Source organism: Phacochoerus africanus, chromosome 8 (assembly GCF_016906955.1).
Source record: "Phacochoerus africanus isolate WHEZ1 chromosome 8, ROS_Pafr_v1, whole genome shotgun sequence".
NCBI classification, from domain to species: Eukaryota; Metazoa; Chordata; class Mammalia; order Artiodactyla; family Suidae; genus Phacochoerus; species Phacochoerus africanus.
In genome coordinates this window covers 28,249,244-28,270,287 of record NC_062551.1, presented here as the reverse complement: position 1 = coordinate 28,270,287, position 21,044 = coordinate 28,249,244, and the positions used below count along the sequence as shown (strand labels likewise).

The 21,044-nt window shown below is 48.5% G+C and overlaps 1 protein-coding gene across 3 annotated transcripts; it reads right to left on the bottom strand.

Annotated features, from left to right (window-relative positions):
• Positions 1 to 292: 292 nt before the first annotated feature.
• On the bottom strand, positions 293 to 20,839 carry TSNAXIP1 (translin associated factor X interacting protein 1). Of its 3 annotated transcripts, none has more exons than XM_047792546.1 (16): positions 20,555 to 20,839; positions 13,448 to 13,550; positions 6,492 to 6,604; positions 6,237 to 6,360; positions 4,870 to 4,963; positions 3,965 to 4,161; positions 3,423 to 3,558; positions 2,549 to 2,718; positions 2,319 to 2,478; positions 2,112 to 2,242; positions 1,822 to 1,947; positions 1,542 to 1,694; positions 1,329 to 1,438; positions 993 to 1,119; positions 794 to 900; positions 293 to 605 (listed from the first exon to the last, which is right to left on the bottom strand). In XM_047792546.1, exons 1-16 carry the CDS (start codon positions 20,599 to 20,601, stop codon positions 365 to 367), a joined length of 2,139 nt encoding a protein of 712 aa, XP_047648502.1. In that variant the 5' UTR covers positions 20,602 to 20,839; the 3' UTR covers positions 293 to 364. The 3 variants fall into 3 exon arrangements, with proteins under 3 accessions (XP_047648502.1, XP_047648503.1, XP_047648504.1); XM_047792547.1 differs by having other exon boundaries at positions 2,573 to 2,718; XM_047792548.1 differs by lacking the exons at positions 3,965 to 4,161; positions 4,870 to 4,963; positions 6,237 to 6,360; positions 6,492 to 6,604 and having other exon boundaries at positions 20,555 to 20,838.
• Positions 20,840 to 21,044: the final 205 nt, after the last annotated feature.

Sequence of the window (21,044 nt, the reverse complement as noted above, 5' to 3'; positions counted from 1 at the left end):
GCTGCAGCTGCTGGCCTACACCACAGCCACAGCAACATGGGATCCGAGCCGCATCTGCGACCTCATCACATCTCACAGCAACGCCAGGTCCTTAACTCACTGAGCAAGGCTAGGGATTGAACCCGCGTCCTCATGGATACTAGTTGGATCTGTTACCACTGAACCACACGGGAACTCCATAGAACATGCTGGTTTTTGGCGAATGTCCTGGGATCAGCCAGGCAGGGACCAACCCCTCCCCCTCCCCCTTCCCCAACCTGACTGCCCAGCATAAACTAGAGAACAGCATGGATTCAGACAAACAGTTTTATAATAGTAGTCAGAGGTTAGCAGCATGAGAGCACTCAGGCCACCCATAGTGGCCTTAGCTTGCAGGTTCTTGCTCTCGAGGCCCCATACGCCTCACATCACTCATATGAAGCTGTTCCAGTGCAGTTTGGAGCTGTACCACAATGCCTGCTTCCTTTTCCTCACCCTCCTCTGGCAGTTCTGTCATGGGGAACTGGAAGGCCTGGCTCAAATAGCTATTCAGGGTCTGCTTGTCCAGGGTGGGATCAATGTTCATCAGGGCCTCACGCACCCTGGCTAGGGTCACGTCCTCATGACTGCCCCACAAAGAGAGAAAGGCAGACCTGACTTTCCTCTGTATCCCAGACCCCAAGATGCCCTCTCCCAGGCTTATGCAGCATATGGTGTCCAGCACAAAGCTCAGTGCACAGGGAGACCCAGGGGCTTGAGCTGCCACCCTATGGCTCAGCCTATGAGACTTGCCTATGGCCCCAGGGTCACTCACAGTTCCAGGCCCAGCTCCAGCTTTAGCTCCTGTATGTACGCATCCTTTTCCTCCATGTATTGTTCCCACAGCTTTTGCACAAAGGGCATGCTCTGACCCTCCTCATCCTGGAAGGGGGCCACAAGGGAGGGCGAGGGTACATGGGCTAGTCCAGTAGAGGCTAGGCAGGGCCGGGCAAGTTCCTGGACCCCAGACCCACCTCTGTAAATAAGATGTGGTAGTTGAGCAAATCTGCATTACTGCTGCTGGGATGCCAGCCCACTGCCTCCATCAGCTCCTGAATTTTCTCATCCGTCTTGAAGGGGAAGGTGCTCTTGAGGACAGTGCTGTAGGGAGACACGAGGGCCAACAAGCCTGGCTGAGGCCTGCTTCTCCATCCTTTGCACCCCTCTGCCAACCCTACTAGTGCTCAAAAGGCCAGCATGCGTTGAGGCTCTGGTCTTTCCCACCAGGCTCCCCTTCCCCCAGCTTATCTGGGAGCTTGGCCAGAGGACATGTTGGACTAGAGTTGGGGGTGGCCCAGCTGGTCTCTCACCTTAACTGCTCTACGGTTAGTAGCCCCTCGTTCTGGCTGTCGGCATTTGTCATCTCCTTCAGCAGCTGTGCTATTGTCTCCTTCTGCTTGATGTACACACTTTCTTTCCTCTACAGAGGGGGAAGCATTAACTATCTTACTGTTTCCTAGAGGGGTGGGGACAGAGCTTGGCCTATGCTGGGGACAAAAGGTGGAGAGCTAGCCCAAACTTACCTTTCCCATCAAGACTGCATGGAACTGACTCATGACCTCATTGGACCGGAAGAGCTTGATATATTCAAAAATGGTGTAAGCCCAGGCCATGGCATCACCAGGCCCAAAGCGACGCTCCAGAAAATTGAAGAAGAAGTCTGGGAACCTCTCTTTCTGTAGGGTTGGGTGAAGACTGCTTGGTCAGCCTGCCCCACAATTGGGTGGCCCTCCTCCCTGCTCCCAGCACCTCGAGGAACCCCCTGGAGGACTCATGCGGCCGAAATGGCTGGTGGGATCTGACCTGTTCCTCAGCCATCCGTTCCTTCCAGGCATCCTTGAGGAGGTTTACCACATCCTTCTTGGTTGGCTTCTTGTTCTCCACAGTGCCATCAAACCGAAGGAAAGCGGGGATGGATTCCCCATAGCCCTAGAAGGAAACATGTCAGCTCACCTCTGGGCTCATCTGTAGCCCCACCAACAAGCAGGACAGAGCCCCAGGGAGTTCCCCCTGTGCCTCAAGTCTTCTCAGCTGCAAGTCCTGGCCATTCTAACTCTGGTCTCAAGCCTCCTGAGTCCCAGGGACTGCCCTACCAGACCAGAGAAGAAATCTTTCTCTCGGAGCAGCCCCTCGCCAATCTCTTCCAGGAGCACATCCACCAGCTGGTCACTGTTCTTGCCCTCAGCTAGCATTTGCCAGCGATCTCTTCCCCCGGCCACCACATCTGCAGGTAGGGAAAGGGAACTGGAGTCCACATCATGCACTTGAGCAGTTCCTGGGGGCCTAAGGGCCAGCATTACCTTTGCACTTGGACCAGTCAGGCCGTGGCGTGGAGGTGCGCTGGATCTCCTGCAGCTCAGAGTAGAACTGGTCCCGCTCCTTCAGTGTGCTCATGTGCAGCTGCAGCAGCATCTCGTGCTCCTTGCGGACCTCTTCATAGTCGTCTCTCAGGCTGTCCAGCTGTAGGCAGGGTGATTGGTCCTTGCTACCCCCTGCATGGCCCGGCCCTACCCTGCCTGCCCACCAGCACCTGCTCCTGCAGATCCTTGAGGACCTTCTCTTGCATTTCAAAGTCCCTCCTGGGCACGACATCTCCAAAGTTAGCCTTCATAGTGTTGAGTTCCATCTGTGTGCGGGTCAGGTCTTGCCGGGCCATCTTTAGAGCCAGTGTTAACTTCACGGGGTCTTCCCCCCAGATGCCTGCCAGGGAGCCCACCAGCTTGTGTCACCCTGGCTTTGAGGCAGGGTTGAGTGTTCCTCAGGGCATGTCCCAGGTCTATCTCCTCTCCCAGCTTGGGAACCCCTGGGCCTTTTCCACAGGACTACCAGTGTAGGGCTTTGAGCTCAGAGAAGCCCAGGACATGGGGTACCAGGTCTGTCCTCCCCTTGGGGAATCTGGGCTACTTCAGCTGCCCGCGACTGTTTCTTACTCAAACAAGTCTATAGTTGTCAGGCTAGCTCAGAAGGGCCACAGACCCAGGTGGTAGCAGGGACATCTCACATCACAAATGAGCACAGAGGAGTTCCCATCGTGGCGCAGTGGTTAACGAATCCAACTAGGAACCATGAGGTTGCGGGTTCAGTCCCTGCCCTTGCTCAGTGGGTTAACGATCCGGCGTTGCCGTGAGTTGTGGTGTAGGTTGCAGACGCTGCTCGGATCCTGCGTTGCTGTGGCTCTGGCGTAGGCTAGTGGCTACAGCTCCGATTCAACCCCTAGCCTGGGAACCTCCATATGCCGCGGGAGCGGCCCTAGAAAAGGCAAAAAAAAAAAAAGACAAAAAAATAAAAACAAATGAGCACAGAATGAGCAGTTATTAGCAGAGCTGAATGAATGCGAGTGAGTGGTGAGAGCTAGACTCCTCTCCAGTGCCTTCTCAGAGGAGAGAAATCCACCTCGGGATTACCTGGGGACTGGGCTAGCGACATGTCTTCCCGCTGGTACCGTAGCTCGTTCAGGTCTGCAATGAGGATCTTGCGGGCATCTCGCTCACTGAGGTAGTGCAGATACTCCTCAGCCAAGTTCTTCCTCAGTTTGTTCACCTGTTGGGAAGGTGACTATGTGGTCAGAAGCTGTCTCTGGACTCTTGTTTGCAGCTAGTCACCACAGGGGATGGATAGATGCTGGGTGGCCCCACCAGGGCCTTGGGAACAAGAAAAGTAGAGGAAGAAGGAGACTAATCTTAAGAATCCAGGAAAGTGCCAAAGCCTCCTCCTGTGGAGAAATTCTGGCAGCCAAGGAACAGGACTGCTGGCGTTCGAGGCCACTCTGAGCCAGTCCTGAGGCAAAGAGGAGAGTAGCTTGTGGAGAGAGGTCTCTAGGGGGAGGTGGTGACTCAGTATGTCATTCCAGGCAGAAGGGTAGAGAAGAGGGGGGATAGCCCCAAGGTCACCCGCAGAGTTGGGGCGGAAGGAATTTCAGGGACTTGATCACATTACTTCCTTTCACCTCACTCTGCAGTGAAATCTTCTCCTCATTCTTTTTGTCAATGAGTTTTAGCAAATTCATTTTCTCTTTCTTCAGCATGGAGATTTCGTATCTCTCCTCAGCCCTCATGGCCAGGATCCTCTCTTTGCAGTCCTCATCCACAATGACAAGCTTGGCCTTCAGGGGCTCCAGAGCCCGAATCTTCTCCCTCTGGTGCGCTAAGCAGGGACAGGTGGGAGAGTTCCTTTGGGACCACGGAGGACAAAGAGCCAGGAGACTCTTCAAGTTACAGTGAGTGGCTATGTCCCTTACAAACTCAAGGAATCTATATGTGCCTTTTCAAAGTCTAGCCCCTGCCCAAGGCCTTCCTGAACTTGCTTTTTTTTTTTTTTTTTTTTTTTTTTTGCCATACCCAAGGCATGTGGAAGTTCCCCAGTCAGGGATGGAACCTACACCACAGCAGTGACAACACTGGATCCTTAACCCACTGAGCCACCAGGGAACTCCTTCCTACACTCACTTTTAAACTCAGGGCAGATTCCAGATGAGACCTGGGTCTCACTTTGCACTTTCCCTGAATGGCCTTTAGTCCTGCAGCTGTGCAATGCCCAGGTCCTGAGCCTGGTAAGGGAGGCCCTCTCACTTCCCAGAGGTACTCCCTCCCTTCTGGGCATCACTCTCCATAGAAAAGGTGCTCTCTTTCCACCAGATACTGCCCCTCCCCATGCTTCCCAAGAATGGGAGGTGGTCACTTGCCCTGGGGTGTTCTATCAAAGGCTGGTGTAAACAGAAAGGCTGAACGAGGCTTGGTGACCTCCAGGCCCAGTTCACAGCTGCCCCAGCCCTGCTGCAGAGCCCAGAAGGTCAGAGTAGGATCCTCTCTGCCTCTTCCAGGCTGGGCCCAGGCAGAGAGGCTTCAGTCTTACCCAGCATCACCTCATACGCGTTTTTGATGGAAGACAGCAATGGCTTGTATGTTTTGAAGTCTTCTATGAAGAATTCAAAGATCTCTCTGAAAGGCTGGCAATAAAAGGGAACCTGTCACCTTTTGTCCTATAGCTGCCACCCTCAGTGGGACCTAAGGTTTTCTTTGCTTGGCTTAGAAGTGTTCTAGCCTAAAGCTGTCCGGTGACTTACATTCAAATAAATGCCCCAGGCACTGCCCAGGTCTCTCTCTCTCTCGGGGCCAAGGAGCTCTGTCCCTCTCAGCCGCTCTCTGAAGACCTCTCCCAGTGCTGTCTCTGAGACCTGGCAGACCACCTGGGTCAGAACCCCCCTGCTCTGGCTCTCCAGGCAGCCAGCCTCCTCCATGCACTATGCTTCAGTTGGCCTCTGACCAGCACCCCTCCCCATCTTATAACATTGTGCACTGAAATGAGCCCCTGAATCAGCCCTGAGTTTGAATCCTAGCTCTGCTACTCCATAGCCAGATGTTGGCTCCAAGCTTCTGCTTCTTCCTTGTTGGCAAGGTTCCTTTAGTTTGTGAAACTGTATTTAAGGCCTCATCCAGAGCTTGGCATACAGATGGTGCTCAACAAATGTTTCTGTCAGTAACTGAGTCAGAAGCGAGGGATTCTGGAGTTCCCGTTGTGGCACAGTGGAAATGAATCCAACTAGGAACCATGAGGTTATGGGTTCGATCCCCGGCCTTGCTCAGTGACTTAAGGTTCGGCATTGCCATGAGCTGTGGTGTAGGTTGCAGATGCAGCTTGGATCTGGCGTGGCTGTGGCTGTGGCTCCAATTTGACCACTAGCCTGGGAACCTCTATGGTGTGGCCCTAAAAAGAAAAAAAAAGTGAGGGATTCCCTGGGATCATATTTGTTTGAGCAGGGATTTGGTGATTTCTTCCTTAATGTGAATCAGAATCTATGTTAAATCTAGATGTCTCTTTATGTGTCTTAAGTTCCTCATGCTTGGGGCTATTGTTACTGGGCTGGTAGACACTGTATGACCCCTAACTGCCTTAACTCCCAGGATTTAGGATCCATCTCCTGATATCCAGTGATGCAAGGTGGGTCCTGGGGATCCCAGAACTGAAGGGACTGGCGACAGCATCCAGGCCACCTGATTCAGGTGAGAAAACCCAAGCCTCAGGAGAGTTTTGGTTCCGTACTAGCAGCCTTACCTGCTCACTGCCTTCATCATGGAACATATTTCTCTTACCAGGAAGGGGAACCCAAAAGAGCTGGGAGAGGCTGGTTTCTCCTGAAGGCCTGAAATGCCCAGACCTGGTGAGTAAGGTTTCCTCCCAGCCCTGCCCTGCCCTCTCCCCAGTTACTCTGTGGCTCTGACCTGTAGCCTCAGTTCCTGAGCAGAATCCGTGCCCAAGTCCAGCAGGAGGAGCTCCTTGCGTAGGTAGTTCTCTAGCTGCTCCAGGTACCTTGGCTTGGTAGTGCCCAGGGGCTGCTGCCAGCTGCTGCAGGGGGGTGGTGGGCTGAGATGTGATGGACACCCCACTGGGCCCTGGTGCCCTGGGTCTGGGGCAGCACACACACCTGCACTGTTTCTGGGCCCAATCCATCCACCATCAGGCTGACCCTGGCTTACTTGGTTCGCTTCTGGTAGTCATCTGAACAGGGCTTTCGATTATGCAGAATGGTCTGGTCACTGATGTATCTGGGCCATGGGGACAGGTGGCCACCAATTGAGAATGGACAGGACTACAGGAAAGGACAGGTGGGGTTTGCATGACGACATTGCTCCTCTTCCTCATGTCCCTCTCCAGGCTCCTCCTTCCACTCCTGGGTTCCCCCCAACATCTCTTATTATAGTTCATAATTAAGACTACAGTCCAGGAGTTCTTGTCATGGTGCAGTGGAAACAAATCCGACTAGGAACCATGAGGTTGCAGGTTGGATCCTGGGCCTCGCTCAGTGGGTTAAGGATCCGGTGTTGCCATGAGCTGTGGTGTAGGTCACAGACATGGCTTGGATCCTGTGTAGCTGTGGCGCAGGCTGGCAGCTGTAGCTCCGATTAGACCCCTAGCCTGGGAACTTCCGCATGCCGGGGGTGCAGCCCTAAAAAAAAAAGCAAAAGAGGAGTTCCTGTCGTGGTGCAGTGGTTAACGAATCTGACTAGGAACCATGAGGTTTCGGGTTTGATCCTTGCTCAGTGGGTTAAGGATCCGGTGTTGCCATGAGCTGTGGTGTAGGTCGCAGACCCGGCTTGGATCCTGCATTGCTGTGGCTCTGGCATAGGCCGGTAGCTACATCTCTGATTAGACCCCTAGCCTGGGAACTTCCATATGCCGCGGGAGTGGCCCTAGAAAAGGCAAAAAGACAAAAAAAAAGAAAAAAGAAAAAGAAAAAAAGAAAAAGAAACCCCCCCAAAAAAAAAAAAAAACTGCAGTCCAGGAGTTCCCATCGTGACTCAGTGGAAACGAATTTGACTAGTATCCATGAGGACGCAGGTTTGATTCCTCACCTCACTCAGTGGGTTAAGGATCCAGCGTTGCTGTGGGGTGTGGTATAGGTTGCAGATGTGGCTCGGATCTGGTGTTGCTGTGGCTGTGGTGTAGGCTTGTGGCTACAGCTCCAGTTAGACCCCTAGCCTGGGAACCTCTATATGCTGCAGGTGTGGCCCTAAAAAGAAAAAAAAAAAAAGAAAAGAAAAGAAAAAAAAAAGGAAGAAGAAGAAGACTGTATTCTGTAGAATTAGAGGATTAGATTAAATCCTCGATTTCCCTTATTGGCTCTGTGACCATAAGGTTAACTTTTCTGAGCCTCAGTCTCTGCATCTGTAAAATGGGAATGGCTGTAGTCCCCATCACATTGTGTTAAGGTGAGGATGCAATGAGAAAGCATGCAAGGTGGTTTACACAAATTTAGCCACCTTCTAGGAGCTTAGTAAAGGTGAGGTCTTCTCGGAGTTCCCCGTCATGGCTCAGTGGTTAAGGAACCCAGCTAGGATCCATGAGGATGCAGGTTTGATCCCTGGCCTTGCTCAGTGGGTTAAGAATCTGGCGTTGCTGTGAGCTGTAGTGTAGGTCGCAGATGTGGCTTGGATCCCAAGTTGCTGTGGCTGTGGTGTAGGCCAGCAGATGTAGCTCCGATTAAGCCCCTGGCCTAGGAACTTCCATATGCTGCAGGTATGGCCCTAAAAAGACCAGGAAAAAAAAAAAAAACATTCTTCTCTAGGTTTGTCAGTGAATACTGAATACCTGTGCTATGAAAACAGATATGAGTACTGGCCAGGACCATCTCTTGCCCCCACCCCCCCACAAACATAGTCCAGCTAAAGAGACAGAAACAGAGGAGGGCAGGCCCAGCCTCAAGCCTGGACTGAAAGACAGGCCTGCAGAGATGCAGCAGTGTGAGCTGTGGACCCTGGGAGGACACTGGGCTCTACCCCCTGGGGAAGGCTGGTTGGTAGGTAGGGCAACAGAGGCAGTGGGATCTTGTTTTGAACCTTGAGCAGAGGTATCGAGTATAGGCGGTAGTAATATATGAGCTCTTTTTTAAACCTTTTCATGAAGTACTCAATACATAAGAGAAAAAAAAAATGACCTTCTGACCCAGCGAAGCCTACTTCTAGAGTTCATCCATTCAGTCATTCATTTGTTCATCAAACATTTCTGGGTCCGGGAGTTCCTGTTGTGGCTCAGTGGTTAATGAATCAGACTAGCATCCATGAGGATGCAGGTTTTGTCCCTGGCTTTGCCCAGTGGGTTAAGGATCCAGTGTTGCCTTCATCCCTCATCTGGACATTTCTGGGTCCATAAGTACATGCTAACACCTGCTGGGTTCTGAGACATGAGGGAAGCTGGGGGTGTAATAGAAGCGGGATGACAAATGAACTGATAATCCCAAGTCAGCCAAATGATAAGTCACAGGACTGGGGGGTCAGGGGGCTGACTGGAGGGGGCCAGTGGAGGCTGGTCATCTTAGAGGAGGAAGTGATGTCAGTGGTTTCAGGAAGGCTTGGATGACTGAATGAGGGGAGCTGAGGTCACTCTGGGAGACAGTATGCGTCAGGGGATGTGGGGAGTGCACAAAGACTGCCTGGGTAGCACCAGCACCTCAGGGAAGAAGCAGGAGTTTTGAAGAGCTATGAAGAAGGGCTGATGCCCAAGGAGAAATAGGGTGCTAAGGCTGAGGTCTGGGTTGGCCAGTGCAGAGGGGACAGATTAAGTGGCAGCTTTATAAATAAGGGCAGTCCTCAAAGCCTGGCTTATGACTGAAAAAATTAGAAAACTCCTATGTGTCTCCTGACTTCAGACTATACTACAAAGCAACAGTCATCAAAACCATATGGTACTGGCACAAAGACAGAAATATAGATCAGTGGAACAGGATAGAAAGCCCAGAATTAAACCCACGTACCTACAGCCAACTAATCTATGACAAAGGAGGCAAGAATATACAAGAGAGAAAAGAACATACAATAGAGAAAAGACAGCCTGTGGTGCTGGGAAAACTGGACGGCCACATGTAAAAGAATGAAATTAGAACACTCCCTAACACCATACACAAAAATAAACTCAAAATGGATTAAAGACCTAGATATAAGACCAGATACTATAAAACTCTTAGAGGAAGACATAGGCCAAACACTCTCCGACAGAAACCACAGCAACATCTTCTCAGATCCACTTCTCAGAGTCATGACAGTAAAAACAAAAATAAACAAATGGGACTTACTTAAACTTAAAAGTTTCTGCACAGCAAAGGAAACCCTAAACAAAACAAAAAGACAACCCACAGAATGGGCAAAAATCTTTGCAAGTGAATCGACTGACAAGGGATTAATCTCCAAAATTTATAAACACCTCCTACCACTCAATACCAAAAAAACAAACAACCCCACCAAAAAATAAGCAGAATATCTAAACAGATGATTCTCCAAAGAAGACATACAGATAGCCAAAAAACATATGAAGAGATGTTCAACATCACTCATCATTAGAGGAATGCAAGTCAAAAACCAATATGAGATACCACCTTACACCAGCCAGAATGGCCATCGCCAGAAAGTCGATATACAAACAATAAGTCCTGGAGAGGATGTGGAGAAAAAGGAACCCTATTACACTGTTGGTGGGGTTGCTGCAAACACTGTGGAAAACAGTGTGGAAATTCCTCAGAAAACTAAAAACAGAACTACCATTTGATCCAGCAATCCCACTCCTGGGCATCTATCCAGAGAAAACCATGACTTGCAAAGACACATGTCCTCCAATGTTCATTGCAGCACTATTTTCAATAGCCAAGACATGGAAACAACCTAAATGTCCATCGACAGAGGAGTGGATCAAGAAGATGTGGTACATATAAACAATGGAATATTACTCAGCCATTAAAAATGGCATTTTTAGCAACATAGATGGACCTAGAAATTATCATGCTAAGTGAAGTCAGACAATGAGACACCAACATCAAATGCTTTCACAGACATGCGGAATCTGAAAAAAAGGACAGAATGAACTTCTTTGCAGAACAGATACTGACTCACAGACTTTGAAAGACTTATGGTTTCCAAAGGAGACAGTTCGGGGGGTGGGGGGATGCGCTGGGGTTGTGGGATGGAAATCCTATAAAATTGGATTGTGATGATCATTGTACAACTATAAATGTAATAAATTAATTAATAAAAAAAGAAAACAACAACAAAACTCCTATGTGTCTAAAAATAGAAGATTGTTTTGCAGCCATGAAATGTTTACAGAGAGGCTTGACATGGAAGATACTAATGCTATAGCTCTAAGATATCTAATTTCTAATTTCTAAAGCCTGAAATTAGGGAATATGCACAATCAAGTAAAACAAAAAACCAGAAAAGATGGAGGAAATAATCCAAAAGGTTATCAGCAATTATTCTCTAATGATAGGCCCATGGGTACTTATGTACCTACAATTGTGTGTTTTTCAAATTTTTCTACAATGCACATAAATTACTTAGGGATTTAAAAGAATATTGAATTATTGAATTCAATATTAAAGCCTCTTGCATGGCCCTGAGGCCAGCTGTCAGGTTCTTAAGGCACTGAGCTGCAACAGGAACTTCTAGGTTATTTGCTTTTGTTTTGTTCTGTTTTGGCCTTGCCTGTGGCATGCAAAATTCTAGTTTACTGATCAATCCCACACCATAGCAGTGACTCAGGCTGCTACAGTGACAATGCTGGATCTTTAATATAATCCTTTTGGCTGCTGTGCCACAAGGGAACTCCCCCAAAAGGTGTTTTATTTATTTATTTATTTATGGTCTTTTTTTGTCTTTATAGGGCCACACCGGCGGCACATGGAGGTTCCCAGACTAGGGGTCTCATGGGAGCTATAGCCGCCGGCCTTCACCAGAGCCACAGCAAGGCCAGGTCCAAGCCATGTCTGTGACCTACACCACAGCTCAAGGCATTAATGCCAGATCCTTAACTCACTGAGCGAGGCCAGGGATCAAACCCCAACCTCATGGTTCCTAGTCGGATTCCTTAACCACTGAGCCATGGGGACTCCTGTGAGGAGTTTTGTTTTGTTTTGTTTTGTTTGGCTTTTTGCCTTTTCTAGGGCTGCTCCAGCGGCATATGGAAGTTCCCAGGCTAGGGGTCTCATCTGAGCTGTAGCTGCCAGCCTACGCCACAGCCATATCAACGCGGGATCCGAGCCACACCTGCAACCTACACCACAGCTCATGGCAACGCTAGATCCTTAACCCACTGAGCAAGACCAGGGATCAAATCTGAAACCTCATGGTTCCTCGTGAGATTCGTTAACTACCGAGCCACGACGGGAACTCTGGGAGTTGTTGTTTTATTTTATTTATATTTTTTGGGGGGGAGTTGTTTTAAAACAAATTTGGGGACTCCAAAAATTGTTTTAAAGACTATTGATTGATGTGATTTTTTTTTTTTTTTTGCTTTTTTAGGGCTGAGCTTGTGGCATATGGAAGTTCCCAGGCTAGGGGTTGAATTGAGGCTGTAGCCACCGACCTACACCACAGCCACAGCAACGCTGGATCCCTGAGTGAGGCCGGGGGTCAAACCTGCATTCTCATGGATACTGGTCAGATTCGTTTCCTTTGAGCCACAATGGGAATTCCTGATGTAATTTTTGCAAAAGGATGAAATAAAACCCTAGAAGACAACCGGGAAGTTTTCAAAGAAGCACCTAACCCTGGTGAGTTAATGATAAGTTTTTCACACTTTAAAAGGCCAGTCTTCGTGTTCTGTCTGCCACTTCTGCCAAAAGAAAAAGAGGTCACCCTACTTTGATTCCCAGGTGGCTAGAAGGTTTCCCCGGAGCTCCATGATCTCTGCTTCCCCCTGCAGGTGAAAATGGGAAGGGCGGCCCTCTTGGTGGTGGGACCAGAGGAGGGAACAATGCCTCCTGGTGGTTGAGAGTGGTATCGCTGCCACTGAGGGCGGGGGCGGAGAGGGGGGAGCCAAAGAGCCTGACCCCAGGTCCACTGAGTAGGTGACAGCTGGGGGGCGGGGAGTGAGCGCCCCAAGAAATAGAGTCTAGAAGGACAGTTGTCTGTGTTTGGTTTTGGCCAAGAGTCCACACCAGTTCTTTCCCTCCCTGAAGTCAGAGTCCCTATGGTGTAAGCCGCCACTCTCACAAAGTGTACAGTCCCCAAATACTCTATTCAATCACACAAGGAAAACCCACACAGTTCTCCTCTGTGAGCCGGAGTTATAAGTTTGCGCAAATGTGTTTTTACATCTGTAAGATTTGGACAATGTCTGTTTGCTGACTAAGTGGTAATATTAATCTTATGATTATATCAACAAGAGCCCCCAAATACTTAATAAGATAGCATTCATTTTTATATATAAGCTTTAAAAGAGAAGGATTGGTTTTTAGGGCTGTACTTGAGGCATATGGAAGTTCCCAGGCTAGGGGATGAATTGGAGCTGTAGCTGTTGGCCTTCACCACAGTCACAGCAACGTGGGATCCAAGCCCCATCTGCGACCTACACCACAGCTCATAGCAACACCGGATCCTTATCCCACTGAGTGAGGCCATGGATCGAACCCGAGTCCTCATGGATACTAGTCGGGTTCGTGACCTGTTGAGCCACAACAGGAGTCTGAACATCCTTTTTTCTTGCCTTCACATGCCTACTCACAGCATTTATGGTGCACATATGCTAGCCACTTAAGTACCACATCAGGCACTATATAGGGCCATAAAGACAAAAAGATACAGTCATAGTTTTGAAGGACCTTATCAAATCTGGTGGGACTATCCCAGCATCTAGCACACTGCCTGGCACATGGCAGGCTGGAAGAAGAAATGAGGTCCACTCCAGAACGCTGAGTTGCAGGGGAAGGTTTTCTGTGGGTGGGGGCTGAGTTGCTCTCTGCTAGGAGGTCTGGGAGATGCAGCAAGTGTGCACACTCCCACCCCAGAGCCTGGTGGGCCTGGTCTCTGAGCCACACTCCCCTGACTGGGCAGAAGCCACTTGGTGGGGCATGTCTCAAGTGGTTGGTGCTTTTGAATTGCAGAGAGGAAGGCAGAAAGGATCTGGGGATCAAAATTTGAAGTTCCAATAGGACATTGCCACTAACCAGCAGTGTCTTCCGTTTCTGAGACAGCTTGCGCTTTTGGGGATTCTTGGTTTCTGTGATGAAGGAATCATCTTTGGTCACTCCTAGAGGCCGCAGGTGTATTCTGCATAGAGAAGGGAAAGGAAGTGGTGGGTGAAAAAGTCCTGAATGGGTAGAGCACTTCCACCCTTCCCAGAGCCATAAGACATGGCCTCCTTTCCTCTCAGAACCAGACTCTGGGTCTTCCCAGTGCTGTTTCCAGATTCCCAGAGATGCTGCCAATGAGCTCCTGTTCTGGGCCCAAACTATTTTCCTACACTCCCAGAAACCTTCCCCTCATCACCAGAATCTCACCAACTCCTACAGTGGCAGGACACCCTCACCATGAACCTAGAGAACCCTGCAGGCCTACACTTCCCTTCAGTGTTCAGCTGTGGCTGTGATGACAGTTCTGTACATGACCGGCACACTCTAGGGGTATGATACCAAAGGCAGGTGCTATAGGATCAGAAGCACAGGGTGTCCAAGAGCCAGGATGGGAGTCTCAAGCCTCTGCCTACTGGCTGATAGGGCCCAGAGGCTGACATTCTTGCTACCAATAGGAAGCCCCCTGGACAAGTCATTTAACTTCTCTCAGCCCAGTTTCCTCCTAAGGAAATTGGGGTAATTCTTGCTTTTTCTATCTCACAAAGTTGTGAAGGGTTTTTTTCCTCCTGCTTTTTATTTTTTGTCTTTTTGCCTTTTCTAGGGCTGTTCCCAAGGCATATGGAGGTTCCCAGGCTAGGGGTCGAGTCAGAGCTACAGCCGCCAGCCTACGCCAGAGCCACAGCAACGCGGGATCCGAGCCGCGTCTGCAACTTACACCACAGCTCACGGCAACGCCTGATCCTTAACCCACTGAGCAAGGCCAGGGATCGAACCCACAACCTCATGGTTCCTAGTCAAATTCGTTAAACACTGAGCCACGATGGGAACTCCTCTTCTGCTTTTTAGGGCTGCACATGTGGCATATGGAGGTTCCCAGGCTAGGGGTCGAATCAGAGCTAGAGCTGCTGACCTATGCCACAGCTACAATAACGCCAGATCCTTAACCCAGTGAGTGAGGCCAGGGATCAAACCTGTATCCTCCTGAATACTAGTGAGGTTCCTTATCACTGAGCCACAATGGGAATGCCAAAGTTGTTCTGAAGTTTAAAAGAGATATGCAAAAATAGCCTGTAAATTGCAAAGAGCTTCATAGATGTTAATTATGACAGCAGGATGGGAGAAAAGTGGGTCATAAGGAGGCCTTTAACTCCTAGGCCTTCGAAGAGCCATCGTTGCTCAAGCCAGGAAGGCATTTGGGGGTCCAGAGGAAGGGTGGCCTGCAGGCAAGCAGACTCAGGTGGAACAAAAGGAAGAATTGGTCCCAGTAATCCATGGTGATTTATGCTGCCAGATAGACTTGTCTCTTCATTTCCCTTGCTACTCGTGACCATGGGCATGTTGTTTAGCCTCTTTGAACCTCAGAGTCTTTGTCCATAAAAGGGAGACTAGGATTACTCAAACTCCAGGGAAGTTGAGAGCAGTGATGTGAACCCAGTTGGAAAACCTTGTCCTGCAGTTCCCATCATGGCGCAGCAGAAATGAATCCAGCTGGGAACCATGAGGTTGCCGGTTCGATCCCTGACATTGCTCAGTGGGTTAAGGATCCAGTGTTGCCGTGAGCTGTGGTGTAGTTTGTAGACATAGCTCAGATCCTGTGTTGCTGTGCTGTGGTGTAGGCGGGCGGCTCCAGCTCCAATTGAACCCCTAGCCTGGGAACCTCCATATGCCGCAAGTGTGGCCCTAAAAAGCAAAAAATAAAATAAAATGAGAAAACCCTGTCCCACAGGGTTCCTCAGTCCTACTCCATGGAGCAGTGACACCCAAAACTCCAGTCCTCTATTGTCTCTAAATCAAACAAGTGCGAGCAAACCTTAAGCAGCTGGTATGGAAAAGGAAGGGCTTTTGCTCACGTTTTCATGGGTTTGGGATAGGATGCATCAGACAAACTCATCTGCTCACTGGGTTATTTTATACCTTCCAGTCAAGACCAGTCAATTTTCCAAACTCTGTTCTTTTTTCAAAAATTTTATTATAGTTGACTTAAAATGTTGTGTTACTTTCAGGTGAACAGCAATGTGATTCAGTTATACATACAGATATATCTGTTCCTTTTCAGATTCTTTTTCCATATGGGTCACTACAGAGTATTGGATAGATTTCCCTGAGCTATACAGTAGGTCCTTGTTACTCATCCAGTCCATGTATAGCAGTGTGTATAGTCAATCCCAACCTCCCAGTTTATCCCTCCCCTCAATGTTTCCTCCGGTCACTGTAAGTCCACACTCTGTTCTTGCTCGTACTGGAATGAATCAAGGTAAGCAAGAAAGCTATGGGGAACTCTACAAATCCTGAATAGAAAAGCTCAGTACGTAACATGTTTTTTATTTTGATTTTTTTGTTTTTTTAGGGCCACACCCACGGCATATGGAGGTTCCAGGCTAGGGGTTCAATTGGAGCTGGAGCCGCCAGCCAATGCCACAGCCACAGCAATTCGGGATTTAAGCCAAGTCTTCCACCTACACCACAGCTCATGGCAATGCTAAAGCCTTAACCGAGCAAGGCCAGGGATTGAACCCGTGTCCTCATGGATGCTAGTCGGGTTTGCTATCCACTGAGCCACAGGTAACATGTTTTTTAAATTTATGTTTTTTTTTTGATAAATTTTTATTAGAACAAAGCTACATTTGTTTATTTGTTATAAATGGCTTTTCAGCACCAATGACAGAACTGTATGGCTGCAATAGAAATGGTATAACCAGAGTTCCCGTCGTGGCGCAGTGGTTAACGAATCCGACTGGGAACCATGAGGTTGCGGGTTCCGTCCCTGCCCTTGCTCAGTGGGTTAACGATCCGGCGTTGCCGTGAGCTGTGGTGTAGGTTGCAGACGCGGCTCGGATCCCTCGTTGCTGTGGCTCTGGTGTGGGCCAGTGGCTACAGCTCCGATTTGACCCCTAGCCTGGGAACCTCCATATGCTGCGGGAGCAGCCCAAAGAAATAGCAAAAAGACCAAAAAAAAAAAAAAAAGAAAAAGAAAGAAATGGTATAACCCACAAAACCTAAAAAATTTATTACCGGCTCCCTTTAGGGAAAAGCTTCCTGAATTCTGGTTTAGGGTAACAGAGTCACACCTCAGATTCATAGATGCCAATTCTTAGTATCAGTACTGATTGCTACAAATTAGTTGCTCCCATAGCATTCAAACATTGAGTTACAATGCCAAATCATGTTTACACAAGAAAAAAAGCTATGTGGTATTTTCCTACCTGAAAATACAGATTTGCTTTTCTATTGTCTTTTGGGCTGAGAAGGAAGCTCTTAAAACTGCTAGCTAGCAAAGAACAGCAGATCCAAAAAAGAAAGAAGCTTTCTAGATGCATAATTGTGTACAATAGAGTTCTACACCTGTATTGTCTAATACATTTGACCTAAATTTTTAATTTTATTTAATTTTAAATAGTCACATTTTTCCTACTAGCTATTGTATTAGTGCAGTTGTAATAAATTTATGTTTTATTTTAAAAATTTTATTGTATTTATTTATTTACTATTTATTTATTTATTTATTTTTATGGCCACACCTGGGGCAAATGGAAGTTCCTGCGCTAGGGGTCAGATCAGAGCTGCAGCTGCAGGTCTGTGCCACAGCCAAGCAATGCTGGATCCAAGCTGGATCTGCAACCTATGCTGCAACTTGCAGCAACACCAGATCCTTAACTCACTGAACGAGGCCAAGGATTGAACCCTCATCCTTGTGGATACTACTTTGAGTCTTAACCTGATGAGCCAACCATGGGAATTCCTGGTAACATGTTAGTTTTGTTTTGTTTGTTTGCTTGCTTTTGGGGCCACACCTGCAACATAAAAAGTTCCCAGGCTAGGGGCTGAATCGCAGCTGTAGCTGCTGGCCACAGCCACACCCATAGCAACTCAGGATCCAAGCCTCATCTGTGACCTACACCGAAGCTCACAGCCATGCCAGATTCCCAACCCACTGAGAGAGGCCAGAGCCCACTGAGAGAGGCCACATCCTCATGGATACTAGTCAGATTTGTTTCTGCTGTGCCATAACAGGAACTCCCAACATGTTAGGTTTTTTTCCCCTTTTTTTTTTCTTTTGTCTTTTTAGGGCTACACCCGAGGCATATGGAGGTTCCCAGGCTAGGGATCGAATTGGAGCTATAGCTGCCAGCCTACGCCACAGCCAAGGCAACACCATCTGAGCTGTGTCTGCAACCTATACCACAGCTCATCGCAATGCTGGATCCTTAACCCACTGAGCGAGGCCAGGGACTGAACCCCATCCTCATGGATACTAGTTGGGTTTGTTAACCAATGAGCCACTATGGGAACTCCCAAATGCGTTAGTTTTGGGAGTTCAAAAACAGATTTGCAAATAATAATTTTAAAAACACCTGGTGGAATCTATACACTTACCCAAAAAACCTTAGGAAGGAGTTCCCATTGTGGCTCAGTGGTTAATGAATCCAACTAGGAACCATGAGGTTGCGGGTTTGATGCTTGGCCTTGCTCAGTGGGTTAAGGATCCGGCGTTGCCGTGAGCTGTGGTGTAGGTCGCAGATGCGGCTCGGATCCTGCGTTGCTGTGGCTCTGGCGTAGGCTGGAGGCTACAGCTCCGATTTGACCTCTAGCCTGGGAACCTCCATATGCCACAGGAGCAGTCCTAGAAGAGGCAAAAAGACAAAACAAAAAATTAAAAAAGCCTTAGGATGCTTCTTTAATATTATATTTAATACTTTATACCAATTTTCAGAGGGGAATGGGAAACAGATATCTGTATTTCTAATATTTATTTATTTATTTATTCTTTTTAGGGCAGCACCTGCAACATATGGAGTCCCAGTCTAGGGGTCAAATCGGAGCTGTAACCTCTGGCCTATACCCCAGCCACAGCAATGCCAGATCTGAGCCATGTCTGCGATCTACACCACAATTCATGGCAATGCCAGATCCTTAACCCACTGAGTGAGGCCAGGGATGGAACCTGCGTCCTCACGGATGCTATTTAGATTCATTTCCACTGAGCCAGGACAGGAACTCAAAGATTCCTTTTAGTGGGTTCTACTGGCATATGTGTAGTGCTAACGTCTGGCCGATCCCTCATCCGGGCTCTGCTCTAAGGGAGAGCTGGAGGAGGACACCCATACTATGCCTCTAAGGGAAGCAGTGAGCCTGGCCTGTTATACACCACTAAATACTGGTGAATTAAGAATATGGGCAGGAATGGGAGTTCTCTTGTGGTGTAGTGGGTTAAGGATCTGGCATTGTCACTGCAGTGTCTTTGGTTGCTGCTAAGGCATGAATTTGATCCCTGGCCCAGGAACTTCCACATGCCACAGGCATGGCCAAAAAAAGAAAAGAATATGGGTAGGAATGATGTTTTGTATGGCTACCAAATTCAGCCTCAGCAATTACATTATGCTTCCTTTTAAAAATACATGGGGATTCTCTTTCTGAGTCTATTTCATATCCCTTTCAAATATGACTGCATTTCCTAAATCATTCCTGTGTTGGGTAAAAACACCTTTTCACATGCCTACTGTCTGGTTTTTGTAGATTCATTTTAGCTCTGGATAGAATAATCAAATTGGCATTTAATTTCCTGACTTTTGTAAGTTTTCTCTGCCAAGGTAGCACACACCCTGGGGGATTAGAGTTTAGGTGCGATCAGGTTTTTTCATTAGGAATGTGTAGAAGTGAGAAAATACACTCATTAAACACCGAAGGCTTAATATGTGCAAGATCTGTCATGAGAGCTTCATACATGCTGCCTAAATTTTCCTGAAAATGTAAGGTGGGCTGTATCATTCCCATATTTGAGATATGGAAACAGAGGCCCAGAACTTAAGGGCCTTCTCTAGAGCTAGAAAGGTATTTGCCCTTTTTTTTTTTTTTTTTTTTTTTGCTTTTTAGGGCTGCACTTGCGGTATATGGAGGTTCCCAGGCTAGGGGTCTAATTGGAGCTATAGCTGCTGGCCTACACAACAGCCACAGCAACACCAGATCCGAGCCACATCTACGACCGACACCACAGCTCACCAGAAAGCTGGATACTTAACCCACTGAGCAAGGCCAGGGATTGATCCTGCCACCTCATGGTTCCTAGTTGGATTTCTTTCCACTGAGCCACGATGGGAACTCCAAAATTTTTTGTTTTAAATATATGCTTTGTGACTTTCCTGGCTAACAGAGCTTGTTATCATATTTTCAGTGTCCAGAGGCTGCACCCTGAATACAGGCAGGAGCTAGCAGGAGGCCTCGGGATGTTTCTAGGCTGCTTAGTGATGCTTCTTTGTCATAAACCAGTGGGTGCAGAGGCTGTTAACCTTGTGGCTAAGCGCTCAGTTTCAGAAATCACACATGCCTGGCTGGGTTTGAATCCTAGCTCAGTCATTTATAAACAGGTGTAAAACTCATGATCTCTCTAGACTTCTATTTCTCTATTTGTAAAATGGTGATATTACTAATTCATAGAGTTGTTGTGAGGGTTAAATGTGCTATGTAAAGAGCATGGCACAGTTCCGGCTGTGGCTCAGTGCATTAAGAACCGGACAGAAGATACGTGAGGATGCGGGTTCCATCCCTGGCCTTGTTCATTGGGTTAAGGATCCTGTGTTGTCCTGACCTGAAGTGCAGGTCCCAGACGTGGCTCGGATCTAGTGTTGCTGTGGCTGTGGTATAGGCCGGCAGCTGCAGCTCCCATTCGACCCCTAGCTTGGTTATTTCCATACGCCGCTGGTGCGGCCCTAAAAAGACAAAAAAAACACAGACAAACAAAAAAAACTTGGCACGCTCAATACAAACAAGATGGCTGTTACTAATGATAAAGTATGCCTGCCCTTTTACAAGAATGTAACGGCCTCCCTGAGCTGAGGAGTCATCTGAGATTCTGTTTCTTCATCACCTATCCTGTGCGGTTGGAGCCCCAGACCAACGGAGAGAGGTCCGAATCAGGTACCATTTATTTCTTTTTCTGGAAGTAGTAAAGCCCTCTTCTCCGCCCTCAGCCCTGCCAGTGCTTACCTCGACGTGGTCGCCGAGCTGGGGCACTGCGGTTTGGAGGAGGCCATGACCCTAGGGCAGCCGTGCAGCCAGCACCCGCGAACTGGAAAGCCGTGGTAGTGTACAGCTCGTCGCCATGGCGACCAGTTCCCAGCAGCCCAGCGGCGGGGGCGGGGTCAAGGTTGTGTCTTGCCCCCAGCCCAGAGCCCGCGGGCTAGGAGGAAGGCCAAGTAGCCAAGATGGGGTCAGACTTGGGAATAGGGTCTTCTCAGAGTCTGTCACTACAGCAGATATGACTCTAGCGACCAGAATTGAGGCAGGAGGATAAACAGAGGCCATGGGTGAGGGAGGCGAATTGAGAGGCCAGAATCGCGTTGCCAGCGGGAACTGTAGTTTTTGGTGTCCTAATGGCTTAGCTGAGCAGGCTTATGACTGAGTCGGTTTGTACTACATCTCCCAAAGTTCTTTACCAGCCCGAGCTAGCCTCCCTATGGAGAGCTCTGCATTCTGG